This window comes from Cupressus sempervirens, chromosome 6 (genome assembly GCF_028749045.1).
Source record: "Cupressus sempervirens isolate cs-2001-9-10 chromosome 6, ASM2874904v1, whole genome shotgun sequence".
NCBI classification, from domain to species: domain Eukaryota; kingdom Viridiplantae; phylum Streptophyta; class Pinopsida; order Cupressales; family Cupressaceae; genus Cupressus; species Cupressus sempervirens.
This window is the reverse complement of record NC_143123.1, coordinates 496,092,699-496,117,256: the sequence shown is the minus strand read 5'-3', so window position 1 is coordinate 496,117,256 and position 24,558 is coordinate 496,092,699. Positions and strand designations below refer to the sequence as shown.

The following is a 24,558-nucleotide window of genomic DNA, read 5'->3' as shown; positions in this document are numbered from 1 at the left end:
CTTCCCAATTTACATCTTTGTACCTCTCTCTATCTCCTTACTCTGTATGTTTTCTTCCCTTGACATCCCCCCCTCTCTCTCTCTATTGCTAAGATTTCAACTTTTGGATATTCACGGATATCTCTGTAGAGAGTCGAGCACGAAGTGGTTAAAAAATAGCATCTCAAAAGTTACCCCCAATTTTCTTTATGTTCTTGCACCAACAATCGTTGACACAAAAATGTCAGTAACTATGGTCAAATGTCGAAGTAGTCTATGAAATGTCCCAATAGTGATGCACAAATGAGTCGATCACCGATCAAACACTAGAAAATAAATGTATGTTCAACTAATAATATGTAACCCCTTATAGTAATTGTGTTACTTCCCCTATTTTACCTACTTTTTTCATTGCAATGCTAGTTTTTTTTACCCACTATTTAATGAATCACTTACATCAACAATAACCTTCACATGTATACTTTCTATAAAATGACATGTTAAACATGACATCAAATTTTTTTTATTTTTTTTTTATGGTCATCCACAAACAAATTTTAGGCACCCAATACAGGCCCACGTGTACCTAAAACCTCTTCGGCTAAGAGCCAAGGACTAAGGAGCATCCACGCTGCCAAATATGCCTAGTGCACATTTCTGGCCTCATCCCTTGTGATGTCTTTGGGCCTTGCACTCAGCAAAGACTTGATCCTAGTGGGCTCTTTGTGAGCCATTCAACTTCACCAGTAGACCAAGGGCCTATTGACATCAAATATTTACTATACCAATATTGTATTTGAATATATTTATTTATTTTTCTTACTCTAGTGTCAATTTCATACCAACAACCCTAAATATTAGGCTAAATATTATAGTCAATCCATGAGTACATTGATAGAATCTCAATGAAACCAAATGAAGAAATGTATTGCAAAAATTTATAAACCCATCAAAGTTGGAAGCTCACCTAATTATCTGAGCACTCCAGGAATTGTAAGATGGCATGACACCATTCTTAGAATTGGAAATCAAGTACAATAACTAAACTTTGATTAAGAAATGAGAGACACAAGCATTTCCACTCCCTACATTTTCTAATATTGTAGGTGATGTGCCCTTGAAAAGTTTGCTCTTTTTCCTTCGTCTTCTACTTCTTTGTGCTTCTCATCATTGTTGCTTAGAGGGAGGCTCAGAGTGACGTCTAGCAATGTGGCTGTCTGATCCTTCGGCCATTGTTTCTTGGAGGGGAGTTGTAGAGGACGAGTGGTGGCGGCTTTTCAATTGCAAAAAGCTCTTCTTTTCCTTTCCTTCTTCTACCATTGTTCTCAGAGCGGAGCCTGGAGGAACGATTGGCAACGGCCTTTTGTTGAGTGATTGATTAATGGAAGCATTTTCGTGTGTTGAAGCTATGCAGGGGTGAGGGAGAGAAAGGCAGGGTAACGAACAACATTGATTTTCTCATCGTTGTTATGTTCTGTGAGAAATATATTAAAATTTAATTTAATACTCACAACCCTAAACCTAAAATTTTACTCGGCACTTAAAAACTGCTCAGCACATGAAGGTGCCGAGTGCCAGTTTTGCTCGGCACTTGAAGGTGCCGAGTAACAGATTGCTCGGCACTTGATGATGCCGAGTGACAAGCAACAGGTGCCGAGAGAGCTCAGCACACAATAGAAAATGCACGGCAACAAATGCTCGGCACCAATGGATGCCGAGTGAGCTCGGCTCACAAAGGAAATGCTCGGCACCCACAACAAAGTGAAGAGGATGTCGAGTGTTCTGTTCCAAACTGAAAAATTTATAACTTAGAGAAATTCAAAGTGAATACTTTCACCATTAAAACCAGAAAGCCAAAGCTTTAACCTTTCAAACAAACTTGTCAAATGCAATGAATAGAAGAGAAAGATAGATTCAAGTATGCTTGCTTGTTTTCCATTCAATCTTTGATATAAACTATTACAAAATCTGAGAGCATTTGGCTTCAACCAAAAAACCCTAAAATAACCCTAAATTGGTAAAACTTCAAACAACTTTAAAACTTTAAAAACTTTAAGCCTGCAACTCTAATGGCTGCATAAAAAGGTGCCTGGAGCAATCACTGTTTCAACAGGACAAAACCAAACAACAATAAACTCACTGAGTGAACAGGGGAGGTACGTGCAACTGTAGGCACAAACTTGTTTCCTTCTTCCTTCTCTACTCTACTCTGCAACTACTGATCTGCTAAATATGCTTGAGCTCACTGAATGAATGAATAAACATTCCTTTTGTCACATTTCATTTTCCCCCTCTTTTCAGAATTTGAAAACCTCACCTACCCGTATTAATTTTTCTATCTGTTTTGGACGTTAAAGGTGGTAGGTGAGCGTTTGGCTCTAGGGGCAAACGTCAACTGCTGCATTAAATATTCCAACACTCCCCTTTTGTCCCGAGCCAAACAAACAAGGATCAGTGCTGATCCAAATCAATTACACCAAGACACTCTCTTAGGTGTACAAAAGATCCAATGCCTAAAGGCTTAGTAAAGATGTCTGCTAGCTACTACTCAGACTTGCAAAATTCCATCTTGATATCCCCATTCTCCACCAACTCTCTGATGAAGTGATATCTAATCTCTATATGCTTGCTTCTCCCATGGAAGACTAGATTCTTGGACAATGCAATTGATGAGATGTTGTCACAATAAATTGTGGTTTCATCCTCTTGCCTTTCATTCAAATCTAGCTGCTGCATTTGCTGCTATGTATTCAGCTTCTGCTATAGATTGAGCAACAATAGGTTGCTTCTTGGATGCCCATGAAATTGCACCCGATCTCATATGAAACATGTATCTGAAAGTGTTCTTCCTATCATCTATACTTACAGCCCAATCACTATCCGTGTAACCAACCAACTTGAAATTATCATTTGCAGTATACAAAATTCCAAATCCCTTGGTACCTTTCACATACCTTAGGATCCTCTTTTCCGCTTGCCAATGGGAATCCTTTGGTGTTTCCATAAATCTAGAAATCAGACTTACTACATGCATTAGGTCTTGCCGAGTTGCAGCCAAATACATTAAACTTCCAACCATACTCTTGTATAGTGTTGGATCCACTCTCTTGCTAGAGTCTTCCTTGCTCAACTTCAGACCTGTTGCTATTGGTGTGGGGGCTGCCTTACTGTTCTGCATTTTAAATCTCTCCAAGATCTGCCCTGCATATTTTTCTTGAGAGATGAAAATTTCATTATGCATTTGTTTTACTTCTATGCCTAGAAAGTATTTCAAGAGACCCAAGTCTGTCATCTCAAATTCACTTTTCATGGCCTTACACCATTTCTTCTCTTTAATAGCTTCTTCAAAATATATTGGATCACTATGAAAAAATAATGCAAAATTAACACTCTCATCATAATTTCCATACCTTTCATCTTGGTATATCTCCCTAAGACTCTTGGTCTTTCTTGGTAATAGGGAGGAGAGTGTGGGATCAGAATCTTCACTACTGATGCTTTTCCGACCAGCTTGGTCTTCATTGGTACTCAACACTGACACTCTATCATGCCTAGAGGAGCCCAGCAATGTCTAAATCTATTTCCTTTTCTTCTACTTACTCCTTCTTCTTGTTGTTCATCAGCATCTTCTTCACTCATAATTGGCACTTTACTAAAAGTGCTTGGTGACTCATTAATTGAACCATACCAAGACTGATTTTCAAGAAATTCCACGTCTCTTGAAAGAGTCATCTTGTTGTTCAATGGGTCATACAATCTGTATGCCTTTGATTCTGAGCTATACCCTGTGAAGATGCACTTCACACCTTTGTCATCCAATTTCTACCTTTGCTCTTTAGGCACATGTGCATATGCAACACATCCAAACACCCTTAGGTGTTCAACTGTCCATCTTCCTCGTGACCATGCTTCCATTGGAATTTTGTCACGGGTTGCCTTTGTAAGACACCTATTAATTAGGTAAACTGTTGTTGCCACAACCTCTCCCCAAAATTCAGTTGGGAGACCTTTCTCTTTCATCATGCTCCTTGCCATTTCAACAATGGTCATGTTCTTTCTTTCAGCCACTCCATTCTGCTGTGGTGTATAGATGGTTGTGAGCTCTTTCTTTATGTCATGTTTCCTGCGAAAGTTTACAAAAGAATTGGAGGTATACTCCCCTCCTCTATCCGATCTTAGGACTTTGATATAGTGTCCACATTCTCTTTCAGCCTGGGCTTTAAATTCTACAAATTTATCAAATGCTTCAGATTTATTCTTTAAAAAATACACCCATGTCCTATGACTGAAATCATCAATGAATGTCATGAAATAAGTACTCCCCCCAATGGAAGTAACTTGCATAGGACCAACTAGGTCGGTATGTACGAACTCTAATGGATATCTAGCCCTCCTAGAATTTCCAGAATTAAAGGGAAGCCTATGTTGCTTACTCAAAATACAAGCCTCACACTTGTCACAAGAATTTCTTACACGTGGCAAACCATCTACCATTCTTTTATTTGACAATAAATTTAAACCAGCATAGCCAAGATGACCATACCTGAGATGCCACAACCGTGAAGGGTCTTCAATCACACTCCTTAGAGTTGATTGTGTGTGAAGTGCAGCACAAACTTGAGATGAGAAACGTCTCTATCCTCAAGAGAAACATTCTGTTCTTTATCATTTGAATTGCTGCAAGTAAGTTCTTGCTCCCATCTTTTTCATGAATGACACACGTGTCATTCTCCATCAGCACTTTGTATCCATTTTGAATGAGCTGACCAATGCTCATCAAATTGTGCTTCATACCAGGGGCGAAATACACATTTTGTATTTCTTTCTTCTCACCTTTCTTGGTGCGGACCATAATAGATCCTTTGCCAACAACTGGTAGGGTTCCATTGTTACCCATCTTAATTTCTAATTTGAAACTCTTGTCAATGCATGAAAACAAGGTCTCATTGCCACTCATGTGGTTGCTACATACACTGTCGAGGTACCAAACATCAAGGCTTCCTTCTTCACCAACATTACACATGATGAAGGCAGTGTTTTCACTTCCCATATTCACGTCAGCCACACTTGTTTGTCCTGACTGATCTTTCTGCTTCTTCCAACATTCATTTGCATAATGCTCATATTTATGATAGTAGTAGCATTCTACATTACTCTTATTTGAGTTGTAGTTTTTCTTACCTCCTCTTGAGGTATTTTGTGAGCTACTTGCTCCATCTACTCTTTCTGAGCTTTCTGCTGCAGCATTTCTTTGTCCTCCAATTCCTCGGCCTCTACCTCTAGAGCTTCTGCCTGAGCCATTTCTTCCTCTCCCCCTTCCTCTTGGATTTGACTGAGCCTTGAATGCTTGCTCTTGGGAAGAAGAAGATGTGAATCTATTGATCCTATGCTCATGGATTTGAAGTGTACCCATTAACTCATCCATTGTCAAAACAATGAGGTCTTTTGCCTCTTCTATGGTCATGACCAAACTGTCATATTTATGAGGTAAACTCCTCAATATCTTTTCCACTATCCTCTGCTCTTGATAGTCTTCTCCACTTGACTTCAGTTGGTTAATCACATTGGAGGTCCTTGAACTGAAGTCTACAACTGATTCATTTTCTTCATCTGAAGGTTCTCAAACTCCCTCCTTATATTTTGTAGCTTTATTGTGCGAACTTTATCAGTCCCCTTGAAGTTCGTCTCAAAGATATCCCAAGCTTCCTTTGCATAATTTGCTGCTGCAATCTTAGGAAATATAGTCTCTGTCATTGCTGCTTCAATTAAGCTTAACGCCTTTGCATCTTTCCTCCTTGACTCTTTCAAATGAGTCTTCTATGCATTTGTGAGAGCAGCATACTGAGTTGGGTATGTCAAATCATTGAACCCATTAACTACAAACTCCCACAAATCATTTGCAACCATTATGGTCTTCATCTTCTTTGCCCATGTATCATAATTTTTCCCATTAAAGGATGGTGGCTGCTGCCATATCTTTCCTGCATCTCCTGCCATGTCAAATAACCCAAGAAAAACAAATGCCCTAACTCACTATGGATGTGGGGCCTCAAAGCTCTGATACCATGTGAGAAATATATTAAAATTTAATTTAATACTCACAACCCTAAACTTAAAATTTTACTCGGCAGATGAAGGTGTCGAGTGCCAATTTTACTCAGCACTTGAAGGTGCCGAGTGACAGATTGCTCGGCACTTGATGGTGTCGAGTGACAGGCAACAGGTGTCGAGAGAGCTCGGCACACAATAGAAAATGCACGGCAACAAATGCTCAGCACCCACAACAAAGTGAAGAGGATGCTGAGTGTTCTGTTCAAAACTGAAAAATTTATAACTTAAAGAAATTCAAAGTGAATGCTTTCACCATTAAAACCAGAAAGCCAAAGCTTTAACCTTTCAAACAAACTTGTCAAATGCAATGAATAGAAGAGGAAGATAGATTCAAGTATGCTTGCTTGCTTTCCATTCAATCTTTGATGTAAACTATTACAAAATCTGGGAGCATTCGGCTTCAACCAAAAAATCCTAAAATAACCCTAAACTGGTAAAACTTCAAACAACTTTAAAAACTTTAAACTTGCAACTCTAATGGCTGCATACAAAAGTGTCTAGAGCAATCACCACTTCAACAGGATAGAACCAAACAACAATAAACTCACAGAGTGAACAGGGGAAGTACGTGCAATTGCAGGCACAAACTTGTTTCCTTCTTCCTTCTCTGCTTTGCTCTGCAACTACTGATCTGCTGAATATGCTTGACCTCACTGAATAAATGAATAAACATTTCTTTTGTCACATTCTATTTTCCCCCTCTTTTCAAAATTTGAAAACCTCACCTACTCGTATTAATTTTTCTCTGTTCTGGACGTCAGAAGTAGTAGGTGAGCGTTTGACTCTAAGAGCAAACATCAACTGCTGCATTAAATATTCCAACATGTTCGACCTCCATTATCATCTCAATGAACTCCCTAACTGACAGTATATGGTCGAGCTTGACCATGGAGTGCGTCAGCTCAACCGCCAACAACACAAATTCAGCCCAAACAACACATTTTGATGGTGTGGCGGATATTCATAGTGTCCAAATCTAGAAATTTATTTTATTGCATTGAGAGATAAGAGGCTATCTCTGAAAAAACTCGATCTTAAGTATCAATGTAAATACTAGAGCGGTTTCTAGTATGGTGCCTGGGTGCTTAGAGGCATAATAACTAAATAAATTATTAATAAAATAATAACCTTCAGAGAGAAAGTTCTCGTGCAGAAAATGCTCAGTGGTGCATGAGAAGTTCTTGGTCAGTCTACATTCCATCGCTACAACGGGCAATTTACCAACTTTCTCTGGGTATTCCCTCCACGAGTATCGCTTTCATTGCATGGAAAAGTAAGGCTCTAAATGGAAATGAAAAGCCCACTCCTAGATTTATCAACTCTTGAAATAAGACCATTATATTACACAGCGGAGGGTTGATTATATTGTAATTCATAGAATCCTTTTCCAAATCAAACGTTCCATCGCCAAATTAAAGAATCCAAATTTATGGTCGGAAGATGTCATAATGGATATCCAGATTGTTAACATTTAGAATATTCTCATCCGTAACAAAGTTCAATGTGAAGATATCTATGTTGGTCCCTTCAGTGGTATTGGGATTTGGCAAAGGGATTCTGATGTTGCAATGTCGAGGAGTGTAAAAAGTTGTTGGTAATAGATGTTAGCTTATGTCTTTCATTTAATGTCATTTCAATAAGTGTTCCATGTGATAAGTCAGATCATCGTCTCCTCTATGAAACTATGAACGAGTAAGATACTCCCAATGATAGTCACTGCCATTTCCAGCAATTGTAGCCGTTAGATTCAAAAAATAGCTCAGGCCTTTTTATATAAGAAACGCCTTCGGCATAATGAATACTCAGTACAACGCTAAAACAAATCAAATTAAGACACAGGTTTTCAAATTGGGGATGAAATCATGGTTTATCTAAAAAATTAAGAGATTCTCAATGAAATATATTGCAAGTTTGGACCATACAACATGTTAAAGAAGCATGATTTGATAAAATGCTAATGAAGTACAATTTTCAATGATCACTATGTTTTACCTTTGCCTAATATTTCAGATTTAACAAAGTTTCATGAATGAAGCATTGAAGATGAAATAGTAAAGTACAATAGAATATTCCAACACCTACTTCATCCACAAAAGGGATGTAGGATATCTTGGATAGTCGTCTGGGTAGAAGCATAAGAAGCATACAATATGTGAAGTACTTGGTTAAATCTACAACATATTTTAGATTCCATGGCTATCATAATAAAACATTTATTGCATTGCTTCTAGGGTGTAAAGTTTCATGCCAAGATTAAGTCCATTTTGAAGATATTTAATTATTCATTTTCCGATGGTGGAAAGAAAACATTGAACTTAATTGTGAAGTCTCAGAGGCTATGAAATGGGTCCAAGCTTGTAAGATATTGGTACATAATCTTTTTAACGTACAGTGTTTTTGAGAAGTGGTTATAATAGAAAATCAGGTACACGATTCAAAGGTTTATGTCTTTCAAAATTTGTGTCAAATTTTGATACAAAATAAAAAATCATTTAGGTATAAAAATGAAATGATTAGTGCCAAGAATAGAAAATTTTCACTTCATCGAATATTCTAAGACGGTTATTAGATCTACATATACAAGGATGAATGTGGAAGAGTTTCATGATTAATTTTAGAAGAGCAATTTGTGGTTATATATTGCAGATTATTGTAATGAAAATGTCCATATGATTGTAAGATGTTAATTTTTCCAAATATTATAATTTCATTACATTGAAGATAATAGAAATATAGTGTTTATATTCTTACAATTATTCAATTCATACAATTTTATTTTCTATTTTTCCTATTGTTTTGTGCGCTTTTGGATTAGTAAGAATAGTACCCTTCATCAATTCTTAAAAAGAATATTCATATAACAACAGGATATAGTGTTGTGTATGAATTTTTCCCATTTTGCATTTGTCAAAAGAGAACACATTGATGGCCATTTCAAAACTCTTACTTGAACAAGATTTTACATTGAAAAGGTGGATTTGCCAAAGTGAATGATTTCTCTAACAATGTATTATTTGCACCATTTGGAGTCCAATTTGTGAGCATATTCCAAGCTAGATTTTTGGTTCACAAATCTTACCTCAGCTAATAAGGAATTTCATTTCCAAAACAAAATTTCATTTTCAAAACAGAATTTCATATACATTTCCCTAAATCTACTATTGCACGTAAAAAGATCGTTACCCAATGCTCTCATGCAACTGCTCAACTCCATGTATTTAATGGTGATTAATTTGCTTATACAATATAAACTGCACGCAATATAATTTCATTGAAACCATAAATGTAAATAGATTATATAATTTCGATAAAACTACAAATGTAAAGAGACTATAATTTCAAGCTTGATTTGGCTACAAACTAGATTTTCTAAAACATACAGCTAGCCTGATGCCAGTCCCACAGATTAAAGAATTTTGACTCGAACCGATGGGCCAATTTGCATCATTCAGCAGATATTCGTAATCCAAAAAGCATTACAAACAATGGCCTCGTGGATATCTACTATAACTGGGAGTGTCTTGTTTGACAAGAAATCCATAAGAGGCTGAGTAGGCTACATAAGAGATTGACTATTAATTTACTCTACATACAATATTATAGTTCTATATGGAATGATGTTAAGGGCACATTGTATTTCAAAAACATTAAGCTAAAAGGTGCAATCTAACAAAATTATTTCCTGCTGTCTGCACAGAGCTCACGAGATAGAATTGTGAAGGGAAAATTGCTGGCATACATATCCCAGGCTAAAGATATGATGTAGTGTGTCCATAATATATATCTGTGCCTACACAAAAAAATCAGAAAGCAGGTAAGTTGAACACAGAATCTGCGATTGGCAAAAAGAATAGGGAACAGTACGGAAAACATGAATGATCCACGATAGGGAAAGACCTCCCACTGGCATAGCTTACAACCAAAAAATCATAAGATCTTTCTAAAAAAATACTCTCAATGTTCCCAAATCTTATATTTATCAGTCATGACTCACTCATCATGCTAGACGGGAACACATTTAAGACCAGCTTTATCACACAACAAACATGTCGGGAGAAATTACACTTGTTCTGAGATTTTAAATTTTAGCCTTCCAAAGACTAGCCATCAACTCAAGCTAAAAGGGCTTTTACCAAGCCCTACGAGAGCTACCCCTACTTCAACTACTAGAGAGATGTTAGATGCATCCAACGCATCTGCAACTCTGCTCAGAAGTATCACTAGTAGTTAAGGTTAACTCTCACAATAAAGGCACAACCCTTGGAACACACGTCTTAATTTAGTAAATGTGATCAGCGGCTCTGATTGTGCCTGCAAAAATAAATCTGACAAGGTATACAAGCAATGCCAGTTTTGCAACTAATGAAAATATGTGGCTCTGAGACATCTTTACGTATCCACCATTTCATCTTGCAATTCACTTGGGGCAATTAGTCCAGGAATGCTAAGCATCCGTTGGCGTTCTCTTTCTCTTTGAGCAGCTGCTTCTTCTGCATATAGATCTTTATTGTCCTGTGAAAGTCATTTAAACATTCAGAACCTACATGAGAAACAAACAAATTTATTATGAGTGCCAACGCTAAAATTTTGGATCTACCTGAGCTGAAAATTCTTTGGATTGCACAAGGAAGTCTCGGATATGGTTCTTAAAAGTAGAAAGATCATTTCGGGACTCAAAAAGCCCATCAATAAAAAGTGTGACCTGTAACAAGTGAAGGATGCAAGACAGCGCCAAAATTTTCTTCAATAAAAATAAATTCAAAGTGTGTCAAGAGAACATACAAAAACAACTGCCTCCAGAGGAGCCTACCTCTGCTGCTGTCATATTTGGAAATGACGTTCCTAATAGTTTTATTGTGTACTCGCGAACAAATACCACATTACTTGGATAGGCTGTTGGGCCAAGTGCAGCAATATCCCATAGAGGCTGAGTTAAAGCTCCAGAATCCACCTAAAACAACAAATATATTTTCTCATGTAACACAAACTACCACAAAAGCACTAAATACATGCCAGTAGTCTGATGAAAAGCATACCAGGCAAAACAAGTGCTGTAAAATTAAAACATGTGCTTTGAATCCTGGCTTGTGGAATGTGTCTGTTAAAACTGCAAATATTTCTTGCTCGATTAATAGAAAGTAACTTTGGTGGAACTGATTGCAAAATTCTGAAACCTGTTGAGTACAATTACAACAATGTAAGCAAAAAGATCAACTAAACTATACATAAGGTAAACAATTGCAAGAAACTACAGATAATAGTTTTTATCACATATTAGGATCTGTTTTACGACCAGCTGGTTGTGTGACCATGCATTACAAGAAATACTGTTAGATTATTCTGAACACAAAGATCCCAAATGAACTTTAGTACCTGGAAATTCTTTAGCATCTCAAGAAGCAGGTTGAGACCCGTCTCAGCAATATTTCTTTCAGTGTGACGAAATGCCCATACTATGGAGTCCATTACAAGCTTCAGTTGCTATTTAAACAAAACAATCAGGTAGATGGCAGGTTAGTTGCTGGAACAATGATTTACTTGTCAATAAATAACATATAAATACTACCTGACTTGGTAATACAAACAACACACAGAAACACAACCAAACCTCAATATACAACATTTTATAACCATATAGTAAAAGAGATACGAGGGAGATGGAAAGCACCTGACTTGATAATACAAACAAGGCACGGAAACAGTACGTGGCAATCGCCTTTAGCAATGAAAAAAACTTCAACCGATGCTCAGGGTAGTCCTCAAAATTTTTAGTAATCATCTGTACTAAGAATTAGTCCATTTGTAAGCCAATATGGAAAACTAATGTTTGACTAGAAAAGACCAAGAAATTAATTGAACACATTCTAAACTAAATGCAAGGCAATGCTAGTTCAACTCAATGCTACAGCAATTTAAACCATAAAAAACATCATGACATAAAATGGTAAGCAATTCAGATAATGTTTGAAAACCACCTCCAATGTGCATGCAAAAACAGCTTCAAAGATGCGAGGTACATCCTCCATCATGGCACCTCTATACCTAGTATTTAGAAAAGCGTCAGTTAAAACACATTATGAAATTGTGTGTTTTCAAAGATGTAAGGTACATCCTCCATCATGGAACCTCTATACCTAGTATTTAGAAAAGTGTCAGTTAAAACTATTAATGAAATTGTGTCTGTGTCTGTCTGTGTGTGTATGCACATGCCTGTGTGAGTACATGTGCGTGCATGCATGCGTGTGTCCGTGTGCATGTGTGTGCGCTTGAGTGCGTGCGTGTGCGTGTGCGTGGTGTGTGCGTGTGTATCAGAGAGAGAGAGAGACTTGTTTATTATAGTAGCAAATAATGAGAGCACTTCAGATTCTCTCGCATCAGGAACATTCCGTGCATAGTCACCCAGAACAGAATCCATCATAGGAGGTACAAATTGCTTTCCAATATGGGGCTGATCTTCTGCTTTGTCTACAAATGTTTCAATCAATTTGAGTGTTTCCCGCTTCACAGACCTAGTTAGAGAAACAGAAGTAAGATATATTAGAACGTATCATTGCAGAAATGCATACTCACATCATGATTTTTTGTCATCGGAAAAAAAATTTACTAAATCTATCATTTAAGTATTACCTCAGAAGTTTAACATATGATGTTTTAGAAGCAAATGGACCACCCTCTGCTATGCTAGTAGATATCAGTTCACTGTACATTCTGTTAAGCAGAAGAAAACACCGTGCCAATATCAGTGTGGCCATAATCCATGCAGCAATTTCTTAAACAATACAAATTCAAGAATGCAATCATTGAGACTAGCACTTCCATACCATCATAGAACTGCATTCAAACATGAAATTATAAGTACCCATTACAGAGAAAATGTGTAAAGTAACATTATAAAAAAAATACTTCTAACATTGGAAACATCTCCTTGCTATGACAAGAAGCATAGCAGATTTAGTGATCTCATATAAAACCAGGCATCAACAGAATGCTGACCAGCAATTAGGGGTTCACCTGAGAATAGTACTAGAGATCCAGAAGACTATAAGGGATCCCCTTTGACATGGGATGTTGAGCACTGAGCAAATTCAAATACATACTCCCAAACCACAGTTCAAAAATTCCCAACTTATCTGAGAACTCAGCAACCCAAAAATACTGACTAGGAAATGGACTCAGCAAATAAAATAAACTACATAAATCCAAAACCTAAAAAATATACTTGTTTTATTATCAAAATCAAAGTAGGGGATACAACTCTGCTTTCCAATCTGGCACAGTCCAAAATCATTTAATTTTTTGCTTTTTAAAACCATAGTTTGGATCTGCTAGCCTTCAAGGCCACATAAACCTTCATTATGCATGTTATTTTTCATTGCTTTATCAATTTCTAACAAATGAGTTAAATTCTTAGAATCACCCAACATTGACAACCAACAAACATTGCTTGGAATCAAATTTTGATGACCAAAATGACAAAATTAAGGGTTTTATGCATCAAGGATGTTCTGCTATATCGACTGTCCTAGTCTGAGCAGAAATTGGCATGTTTTCTTTCAAGTGGAATAGGATGCCCAGGAAGCAGATTCCTTTTCACAATTTTATAGATTTCTTCTGACAAAGACATTATACCATTCCAAATGTTATCAGACACTAGCATACTGAGTTGATTCTGTTGGGACTAAAAATTGAAGCCCCAATTGTGAGTATCATTCTAAAAATTAAGCCCTAGGAGCACATTTAATGCAGGTGTACCCAGCTGTCGTCTTGAGGCCTAAGAGGTGTTTTATGTTTCTAACACCTTGCATTCAGTATATCCATGCATCCAGTGATAATAAATTGTCATTCCGAGTCATTCCGTTAAGATTCGTTTTGAGCAATTTCAAATCTGCATTTCTGCTTGTAGTGTCAAACAGCGAAAGGTAGCCTAGTTTGCAGTTGAATATCTTGCACCCAGTTATGTTTCATGACTCACCGCTTTGGGAGTGTTTAATATGCATATGAGAGAACCTATGTTTCAAATTTCAAGTTGTTTCGATATGTTTTGACTAGGTTTTGAATCCCTCAAAGTCAAATGTTTGCTGTTGTCATGCTGATGTAAATTGTTCAGAATTCTGAAAGGCCCTGTTTGACCAGTTGTAACTTTGACCCAGTTGACCGAAATGAGAAAATTCCTTTTACATTGCATTCTAAAGGTCAAATACTTGCAATGTTTCAGATTTGAGCCTATGACAGAATCTGTTTGATCAATTTGCAAACATAATCCCAAATGCAATTTTTAAAGTTTTACTAGTGTCAAGAAATGCAGATTGATCGGCACCCCTGTTCGGAATGTCGCAACTCTGAATCTGTGATTGTTTGAACCAAATGGATTGTACCACTGTGTTCTACTCTGAAAATTCTTTAATTGCGCCAATTTGGAAGTGCTCTCGAATCTGTCTACACATTTATCCAGGTCCATTCCATTTGCAAAAATCACAATTCTACCATTGTTTCCAGTCCTGCATTTCTGAGTACCTCACTTTGAACGTTCACCAAATGCACCCCGTTATTCGTCATGAGCCCTAATCACAGAGTTATATTCTCCTCGTGACAATGAACTAATGCCCCAATTTTCAAGCCTTCAAGTGTCAGTTTGACTTGTTTTCAAAGCCAAAACCGAATGCAATTTATGGTTTTCTGACATGTTTGCTTGCAGGCAATTCTGAAAAAGCAACTTTGACAGTCAATATCTTTTGACCCAAGTGTCGTCGTGACACGAGATCTGATAGGGCGCTAGAATGTGGAATGAAGAATCAACATGTCAGCTTCCAGAGCCCAATTGTCAATTTTAGTTAGTTTTTAAGGCCAGTCAGATGACCCCTTGGCACGAAATTGACAGTTTGCAGATAAATGGTAAGAGTTTTAAATTATCATTCAGCGGTCGAATTTGATTCCAATTAGTATGACGGGTTCAATAGGCCAGTTTGAGTTGTCAAGTGTTTCCGTTCAAAAAAAATTACCCAGGCCCACTTTGGAGTCTGACTAATTGTGTCAAATTGATGAGGCATCGTGGGATTTTCAAGATGATAGAAAAGGATTAGAATAAATTTGGTTTATTAAGAAATCACAATCCAATGACAATATAAGTGATGGTGATGTGATTGGGGCATGAGGATAAACTTGTCTTGATTAAACCATGAAGACGTTTGTTTCAAGATGCACATCATCATTTCAATTTGAAAAATGGGGTTTGCAGTTGCTCAAAAAGGTGTTGCAATCATCATAATCATAAAAAAATTTGTGTATACCATGGTCATAACAAATTAAATAGGTCTATCACTTCATTTTTCTATTGATTTCCCGTTCAGTCATATGTGGCAACTGAAAAGGAGTGTGGTCTAATTGAAGAGCAGAGGAGTAAATACAGAGAAAGTTGGAAAGGCGTCAGCTTTTCAAAGTGCTGAAGCCCAGCAGATTGCGTTAACATGAGGATTTTTCAAGACATAGCACTCACCATTTGGTCTTTTACTTTTTTTGTTATGGGCAACAATAGCACTTGTCTTCTTATGAGAAGTGTAATGCTTATGGGAAATAAGATCAGGTATGGAGCTTCTCAGTATTTTCCATCGGAACACAAAATCATCTAATATCTTGTTAGATGACACATTCGCTCCAAAAGTAGCAAATTTTGGTCTTTCTCGTTTAAGGCCTTCGAATGATCAATGAGTCCTTGCACTTTAGACCGCTATGAATTCCTTTCAGCAAGCGATGGAGAGGTAATATTTCCTAATGCCAGGGGACTTTTCTGCATGATTGTGGAACGAGAATCTGACTTTTTCATGGACATCACTGATGAGGAAGAAATTGCGCAAAAGGGAGAGGTTTTTTGACAGCATAGACACATATATGATGAAATATGTGACGAATTCTTGCCGTTCATTTGGAAATGAACATCGAATGAGTAAAACAGACGCATAGAGGAGTGCCCTTTTGTTTTCATGTGTTGTTTTTGTGTTTTTCCAACATTACCAACTTAGGAAGCAATTAAGAAGCATTGGAGGCAGTGCGGCAGGAAGGAGAGCTCAACGATAAGAAAAATGCAGAGCAAGTCACGACAGGGCATGATTAGGACTGGTCAGTGGCAGGATGAGAGAGTTCAGGAAAGTCAGAACTTTTGTCGACATAGCTATTAAAAGAGACCAATGTTTGAAAATGGCAAGCCCATGGACAACAAGAACCCCTCTTCCTTCACCAAAATGCACATTGTGCTCGCAAGCAAAGGAACTATCCGATGTAGGGCGTTTTTTCTTAGCTAAATATGTAAGTTTTGTTATCCCACATCGATTGCGGAGACAAACCGTAAGTTGTTTTAATACCAAACTATGCAATAGTAAGATGTCTTAAAGACACCACCTTTTGAGACACAAGGCAAGATCGTGAGGGGCCCGCATGGCCGACTGGAGGAAATAGTAACAAAATTTTGAACCCGAATGCTGGCGTGGAAAGTTGATGCGGCGATGACATGGAATTCCAAACAAACTAGGAGGTGACAAGTGGCAACATGGCAGCCATCCACAAAGTGACACATGGCAAGATATCTGCACACCTGACACGAAGTTTGAGGTGATGACGTGACAAAAATGGATAGGTGTCGCATTGTCTCTGTCACTAGCGACGTGGCAATTGTTGACAAGGATAGCGACAAGCCACCATGTGGCGGGGGCAATGAAGTGGCAATTAGCAATCAGACACAACATTTCGCCATGCTTCGCAAAATAAATGGTTATCGTTGTGTCACCATGAGAAGTTGCAAGGAAGATAGCCATAGCACATTAACATGCTGACACATGGTGGCGGGCCCACTCAAAAGTGTGACAGATCCAACTAATCAGAAAGTTCATGCGGTGGTGACATGGAAGGGCGCCCAATAGGTGATGACATGGCGGCGATTGTACAGAAAGAGAACCAATGAGAAGCTGCCATGTGGCAGTGTGTCAAATGACACGTGGAAATTCGAGGGTCCAATCAAAGGGTGCTCTGTGGCCCCCAGGTGGCAGTGATTGAGTAGAAGCCAACCAATTGCACGGTGACACGTGGCATAGGAAAGTCAAACAAATTTGAGCCGGATGGAAATATAGAGGGAAATGCCAAGGTTCGAAAATATTAATATTGTCTTTTGTGATTTTGAGCGTGTAGAATGTTTTAAATCAGCGGGATGTTATATCCCACACTTTGTGACCACTCCCAAGGCTATAATTGGATGGCAGCGAAGTGTGTACTTCATTATATGAAGAGCATTTCAAATTATGGACTCCTTTACTCTCGGAGTTCTAATCCTAGACTCAGTGGGTTCACAGATTCAGATTGAGGAGGCTCTGTTGACGATAAAAAGTCAACTTTTGGATGTGTTCGATTTGGGATCCAGTGTCGTCACATGGACCAATAAGAAGCAGCAAACAGTTTCTCTTTGATCCACACAGGCTGAATATAGAGGGACTGTTAAGGCAGGATGTGAAGTTGTTTGGCTTCGTCGGTTGCTTGGGGACATGCAAATCTCACCAACAGGACTGACTACTTTGTTTGTTGCAAGTTAGCATGCAATCCAATCTTCCATGAACGCACCAAGCATGTGGATGTTCACTGTCACTACATATGACAACTGGTTGAAGACAAGACAAAAGACTTGTGGTATGTTCCTACGACAGATCGGACTGTAGATATTCTTGCCAAGCCTCTTGGTCCCGATAAGTTTGTTAAATTCAGAGGACACCTTGGTATTGTGGATAGATTAACAATTAAAAAAGGGTATTAGATAATAAATAAGCTTCTATTATTAGTTAATGATTATCTATTTGTAATCTATTGTAAATATTAAAATGTCTCTAATATTAGTCTGTAGCTATCTATTAGCTTTCTTTTAGCTAGAATATAATGTTTCTATTCTTTACGATCGTTTCCTAAGGAAACATTCATTTATTCTTTTGTATATATTGACCTCTCGGTCTCTATTAATATCAAGCAAGTATTCTACCAATTACTTCGTCATAATATTAAGATGGATCACAGAATAATACTTTCCAATTGAACGGTCTCAAGCATACAATTGTTGGGGTATAACATCTGACCTTTGGTGTGATGTTCCTCTGCTACTGATGTCTAACAATGCATTAAGATTCATCAATATGATAGTGCTCTCAATGAAATACCTTCTATAGTGTAATGAGCCTTCGATTAATGGTAGAGTTGATAAACCAAGAAGAAATGTCCCAATGTGATTCCTCCTATTAATATCAATTACCAACTACAATCTTTAGTAGTGTCAATGATGGTGTTTATTGGTGTTGAAAGTTTGTGATGAAACACAAAAGCTTGTATGGAACCGCACACCTTAGTCAATGTATTGATTCAATAGTTCTCCAAATATCTTGAAGTGGAAGCTTTCACACACAAATTAGCTACTCTCCATATTGGGGGTATATGGAACTCATGACAATGATGTGTTTAGTCAACACCTTGGCAATGATGATTGAGGTGTTCATGAAGATGAGTACACAATGATATCTATGTTGGAAATTTGGCTAAGAGGTGAGTATGAAAATGCATTGAGGAAGTCAACAGATCATGGAGACACGAATTTGGTTTGAAGACTTAAAAAATTGTCCAAGTATCACAGAGTTTAACTGTTAGCATAGACACCATTTTGGTTTGCAAAGATCATAGACAGTAAATTAGCACGTGCGTACTTGAGGGAAGCAAGAACAGGTTATGGTGATCCTGAATGCAAGAGTGCGAGTCATCAAGACCACTATGGACGAAGATATTAAAGGTTTAACAGTTGCATGTATGCACAGGCATAATAGTACAGTGTTAAGGAAAGTGGTCTTTTAAGTTAAGAAATTATTTTGTTTAGCAAAACAATAACTTGACCAATTAGGGACAACATCCTAGATGTTAACACTAGGTGAGCAAAGTATAGTTTTGTATTTTAGGACATGTGTCAAGACATGAAGGTCGACAAGACAAAATAACTTGGTATAAAGGACAGAGTTTTGGATGTGAAATTGTGTAATATTTTTGTGATGTCTTTGGACATTGTTATGCTATTCTATTGTGATGCAAATTTGATGTTAGAGTAGAGAAAGATGAGAGTATGGGAAGATATGACCAATGAGCTTCAAGGGCAGATCAGATATAAAAGATATCACCAATGTCAAAAGGTTATTGTATTTGTATCTTTTGTGTACAAAATATCATTGTAATTGCATGTTTGAGCAATTGGCTCGTCATGCATACGTTTTGTATTTGTAATAACAACTCCTAACAGGATTGAGGCTTCTAACAAGGCCTAAGCCTCTAACAAGGACTAAGACACTATACAGATGTAATGGACTCCTAACAAGGTCAATATCTTTCACAAGATACCTCTGATTAGTGGAGCATTTTGCTGGTACCATCCCCACCGAGGTTTTCCCTTGGCCAGGGTTTCCTTAGTTAACAAATTATGGTGTTATGAGTTGCATCAATAATGTTTACTTTTCTGAAAACACATATGTGTGTTATAAGGTTGTAAAGGATATCTATAGTTGGGCAAATGTTTGTGGAATACTAATTCCTCCCCCCCCCACCCCCCACACAAGTATTTCCTATTTCTAACAATTTTTGTATACAACTCTATCACCATGCTCGATATTTATGTGGTTCGCAACAATAATATATGATAGAGCTAAATACTCGATAATCTGCCAAACTAACACAGAATCCCAAAGTCTTGATAAACCACAATTATAGAGGTGTCTGAAGGTAGGAGCTCAATGCATAGATATAAGCCTTAATCAATGTTGTTTATGTAGTTTGCCAAATTACATTGAAACCCACGATTTAGTATACCACAAGAGAGTATTTATAGTTGCTAGGCTTAGTTGATTTATCAACTGCCATAGTCTTCAGTGACAATAGACTGAACTAATTTGTCAATGTATATCCCGTATCCTCCAATCTAGGTGTCAATCCAATCTTTATACCCTGAGGATCTCCTTATGGTCGCATCTTTCGATCATCGACTAGTTAGCAATTATGTACCATGAGCACTGGTACTTGTTTGTAAAGTATATAAATTTATTTTATAAATTCCTATTACGGCATATTTCACATCTATTTATGATTATATAATAAATAATTATAACATTTATATGACAATTATATATAATATTTATATTTATATTATAACATGTAATAATATCAAATATTTAGGCAACGGCCTATAATGCATTTATTATATTTTTAAAATCTTATTTCTAAAAGGGGATGTTGTAACTTGGATTTCAAATGGCGGATATGAGACATGCACTCGAACAAAATAGCTACAATGTTGACTCAATTTCATGGAATATTAGACATTTCTTGTTATCCTTGCAAGAGGAAATTCGACGATGTTTAAAACATTTATGGGCATCACAAGCCATGAGTACCATATAAGAATTTAAACAACAAAAATGGTAAAATAATGGTGATGATGATGTTAAATCTGAAAGCACTGTAAACGAATGGAATAGTTGATTGTCTTCCCAAACCTATAAAAAGGGCCACAATTAATGCATAAAAATGTATGGAGAGCCAAAGAAAATCTAGTGTTTGGTGCCACCTATAGATTTCCCAATCTCTATCTTTGGCCTATTCCTTAATCCATTATCAACAATAGAACCATTCCACTACGAAAAAACAAATGAGCCATATATATTGACCAAACAAAAAGGCCACAAATCTAAATCAAACAAATAGGCCACTAATAACCCTACTGATGACCCCACAAGTGACTAGATTCAATATGCACCCATCAAGTGATCACCTTTTCTTGTCCATCGATCAAATCCTTACCTTACACATAAGCATATACCTAATAATTACTTAGTCCTTGCCTTCTCATCAAAAATGAATCTAATCAAATAACCATTGAGTCAACCCCTATCAATGAGTTCTGAATGAATAAAAATATTCACATTCCTTTACATCCCTTTTAATAGATCATTAACTAGCTCTGTATGAATAGAATTATTCACATTCCTTCTAATATCAGTGTTTTATTGTACAATGGTTCAAGAGTCGTCACTTGCCCAAATCCATATCACTCCATGAACTCAAAACCCATTTATTTACTCCTAACCAATTGTGGTACCCGTTTTAGATCAAAATGCATTTACAAATCAATAAGAACAATTCAATAACCTGTTAAAGAGGCAATGCCTAGCTTAGCATTCCTTCCAATTGACATGCTAACTGTTTAGCATTAGTTCCTACTTTTAGCCCTACTAACTCATAGCTAGAAACAAATTATGTTGCCATGGTGAAAAAGCTTTAGTGAGAATGGCAAAGGCAATTGACCTCACTATATGTAGCAATTCAAGGTCCAACTGAACCAGTTTTGATTGGAATGGTTTACAACACAGAGTTTAACTAGATCAAGTCTTCCATGTTTTAGAACCCTAGATCGAATGCCTCTCAAACAAACAACCTATTGGTTCTAGGAATAAATATAAACACAACACTCCTTGGAACACAAGTACTAACTTCAGTTCTCTATTTTAATAATATTACATCTACTTTAGGTTTCTTGAGTTTTTCCCACACTACTCAATTTAAACATAGATTTCTCAAAATTAGACTTTTATCTCAGGTTGTCAATGTTAAATTCCAAATTGAACACACCTCTAGTTTGAAACAATTAGCTAAGTTGCCAGTTCAAATTCAGGTTCAGATGCAGATTTGAGATCCGGGTTCGAAATTCATTCTTTTTTTGGGCAGGTTTGAATTTGTTTTGGGTTCATCCATGCAAAACGTGTTTTTTAAATGTGTGTGTTTACACGTGCGTGTGTGATGTATATGTATATACTATATATATGTAGCACCAAATAAGTTCATAAACGACTATGCTAATAGGAAAGCAACATAGCAAAATACATGAATATATGCATTAATAAATTAGTCCAAATCACATATTTTACCTTTTTGGCCTTTCTAGTGGTCTAATTTAGGGTTGGAGGATTGGACTGACTAAAATAGACCAAACAAAAACTTTAAAAATATCAATAATATCAAATATTTATATCACAATTATTTATTTAGTTTATATTTTACCTACTCATTATTAATTTATTTATCAAATCTAATTTTATTATTTGTTTATTGTTAAAACTTTTATGGACATCAAAGGCCATGAGTACCATATAAGAATTTAAACAGCACCAAAAAAGGCAAAATAATGGGGATGATGATGTTAAATCTGAAAGTACTGTAAAAGAATGGATCTGTTGATTGTCGCCTATAGAATTACATCAACTTGCAAATTGCGAAATTCACAATAAGATATGTTTCCAACTTTTAGATGAGTGACTGTACAACAAATTTATCTTGTCTATAGCCTCTGTACTCACATATTTTACGTCATGGAAAAAAATCATTACATTCTGCAATGACATCCCAGTTTTCATTCAAAATTCAAAAAAATATCCAACATGTGCACTAACAGATCTTTACCAATTGTAGAAACAAGTAGATGCCAAGTTCCAATCTACCTATCTGACAAAGAATATATGATATATCATGATTCATCTAAGCCTGTTAAAAACTCATTAAATAGTCAATCTGAACCCAACACCTCCTACAAATTAGAACTTGATTTAAATAAATAAAGTTCTCAATAAAATGCATACTTTTTTTTTATAGGTCTAAATAAAATGCATACTTAAACTCCACTCTGACAGATTCTTTAACTAGCTTACTAGATGTATTTACAAAGAAAGATCCTTAATGAACTAATGCATATGCTATGCTGTACATGGTTAATTAGTCAAATAGACAAAAATGGTTATAAACTTAATAGTTATTCACTCATTCATCCATTCTCCGCAAAAATTTGGTTATAAAGAAGAGGAGCAATCAACAAGCAACAATGACTGGCACAGGATTGTTTGTACCTGCTTCATTTCAATATATATCTTACCATCAAACATATTATATTCCTAACATTCTTTCAAGAATTAGAGTGAGAAAATTTAAAAATCATATAAAAGTCAATGTTGTGGTTTATAGCATATACTATAATTGAAAAAAGAAACAAATATAGTATATACAGAAATATAAATATGCATACTGTTATAATGTACTTAAAATGCAGTCGCAAATATTGGTATATGGAAAAAAATTACTTAACTCAGAAAATGTGTTGACCTAAATGCATATTACTCCAATTAAAACCATCAGAACAGAAGACAACAAGGTAATCTAAACATCAGAAGCTTATACATAACAGATTCAATATATTATTTCGAGAGCATACCTATAAACATTTAGCATGTCCAAGAAGATTAATGTTATCTGACTCAAAAAAAATGTTCCAAGGGAGCTAGCCACACTTGTATTTGTCTGTAAAAGTCATAAAAGAACTATTAGCTCAAAAAACAATGTAATGAATACATCAATTACCAAATTTTGTAAGGCATGTAAAGAGAATAAACAGAATCCATGACATAAGAATAAACCAAAATATTCCTATTCAAGTAATCTGATAGATCGTGGATAATAAAATCAAAACAAGATTTCTCTGTTACATTGAGCATTCACTGTATATCGGTCAAATTGTATTCAAAATCACGATAAAATTTTACATTTTGTTAGCGTGATAATTCAACAACTCGCCAAGAAATCAGCAATTTCATGACCGACTCCCAATCACAATTGCAACACAGTCTGCATTAGAAATATACCAAAAGCATACTAAAATCACTATTTTTTAAAATAAAATTTAAATAAATCAGTGTCTGTTTACTTCTCTCTCTCATGACAATTTATCTTCTTTGAGCTCACCTTATGGTGATTTAAGGAAATTGTGGAAGCAAGATCTTTGATGATCATTTCAACATTTCAGATATTTCTTATGTGTTTTTTCTGTCTTTTCAAATTTGTTTGACACCCGTAAACTATTACGTTACATGTCTTATGAATTTGGATTAATCAATGTTGCCCAAGGTTTCTGCCTTCCAAAAAAAATCAATTTGGCTTAATCAATGTTGCCTTAGGTTTCTGCCTTTCAAAAAAAATCAAAACCAAAGCTAAGAAAAAAATAAATGCTGAGATTTGCAGCATTTAAATTAGTTTCTCTTATCTTTCCAAAGCCAATGTCTGCAAAGATATCTAAGAAGTGAAAGCATTGGTACCGACCTACTAGCCACAACATCATTTGAACAAGGAGATCACAGTTTTATAAGAGATGGATGCAGTCATCTTTTGACAATTAAAAGAAAATATATAAGTGAACGTTACAATAGCAATTAATCCAAACATATTCCATGTATTAGAGGCAATAGCAACAATGATTGCAGCCAGCACTCATGGATCATCGACTGATGGCACATCCTTCTTTTAGTTTACACACCCAGCAAGCGTTCACCGAGCCTATGAGTACTCACAATATTTTTTGCTGTGGAGCAACTCATA

At 36.4% G+C, this 24,558-nt stretch overlaps 1 protein-coding gene across 1 annotated transcript in view; it reads right to left on the bottom strand.

Annotated features, from left to right (window-relative positions):
- Nucleotides 1-9,905: 9,905 nt before the first annotated feature.
- LOC149553196 (protein EXPORTIN 1A) overlaps nt 9,906-24,558 on the bottom strand; it is a 66,027-nt gene continuing 51,374 nt past the window's right edge. The window contains exons 23-32 of the mRNA XM_089788685.1: nt 23,402-23,487; nt 12,718-12,798; nt 12,417-12,599; nt 12,066-12,132; nt 11,759-11,869; nt 11,464-11,571; nt 11,127-11,264; nt 10,901-11,041; nt 10,688-10,792; nt 9,906-10,602 (exon numbers count right to left, since the gene is read on the bottom strand). Of these exons, the coding sequence (XP_089644811.1) occupies nt 10,480-10,602; nt 10,688-10,792; nt 10,901-11,041; nt 11,127-11,264; nt 11,464-11,571; nt 11,759-11,869; nt 12,066-12,132; nt 12,417-12,599; nt 12,718-12,798; nt 23,402-23,487 (1,143 nt within the window). The 3' untranslated portion in view covers nt 9,906-10,479. The remainder of the gene's footprint in view (nt 10,603-10,687; nt 10,793-10,900; nt 11,042-11,126; nt 11,265-11,463; nt 11,572-11,758; nt 11,870-12,065; nt 12,133-12,416; nt 12,600-12,717; nt 12,799-23,401; nt 23,488-24,558) is intronic.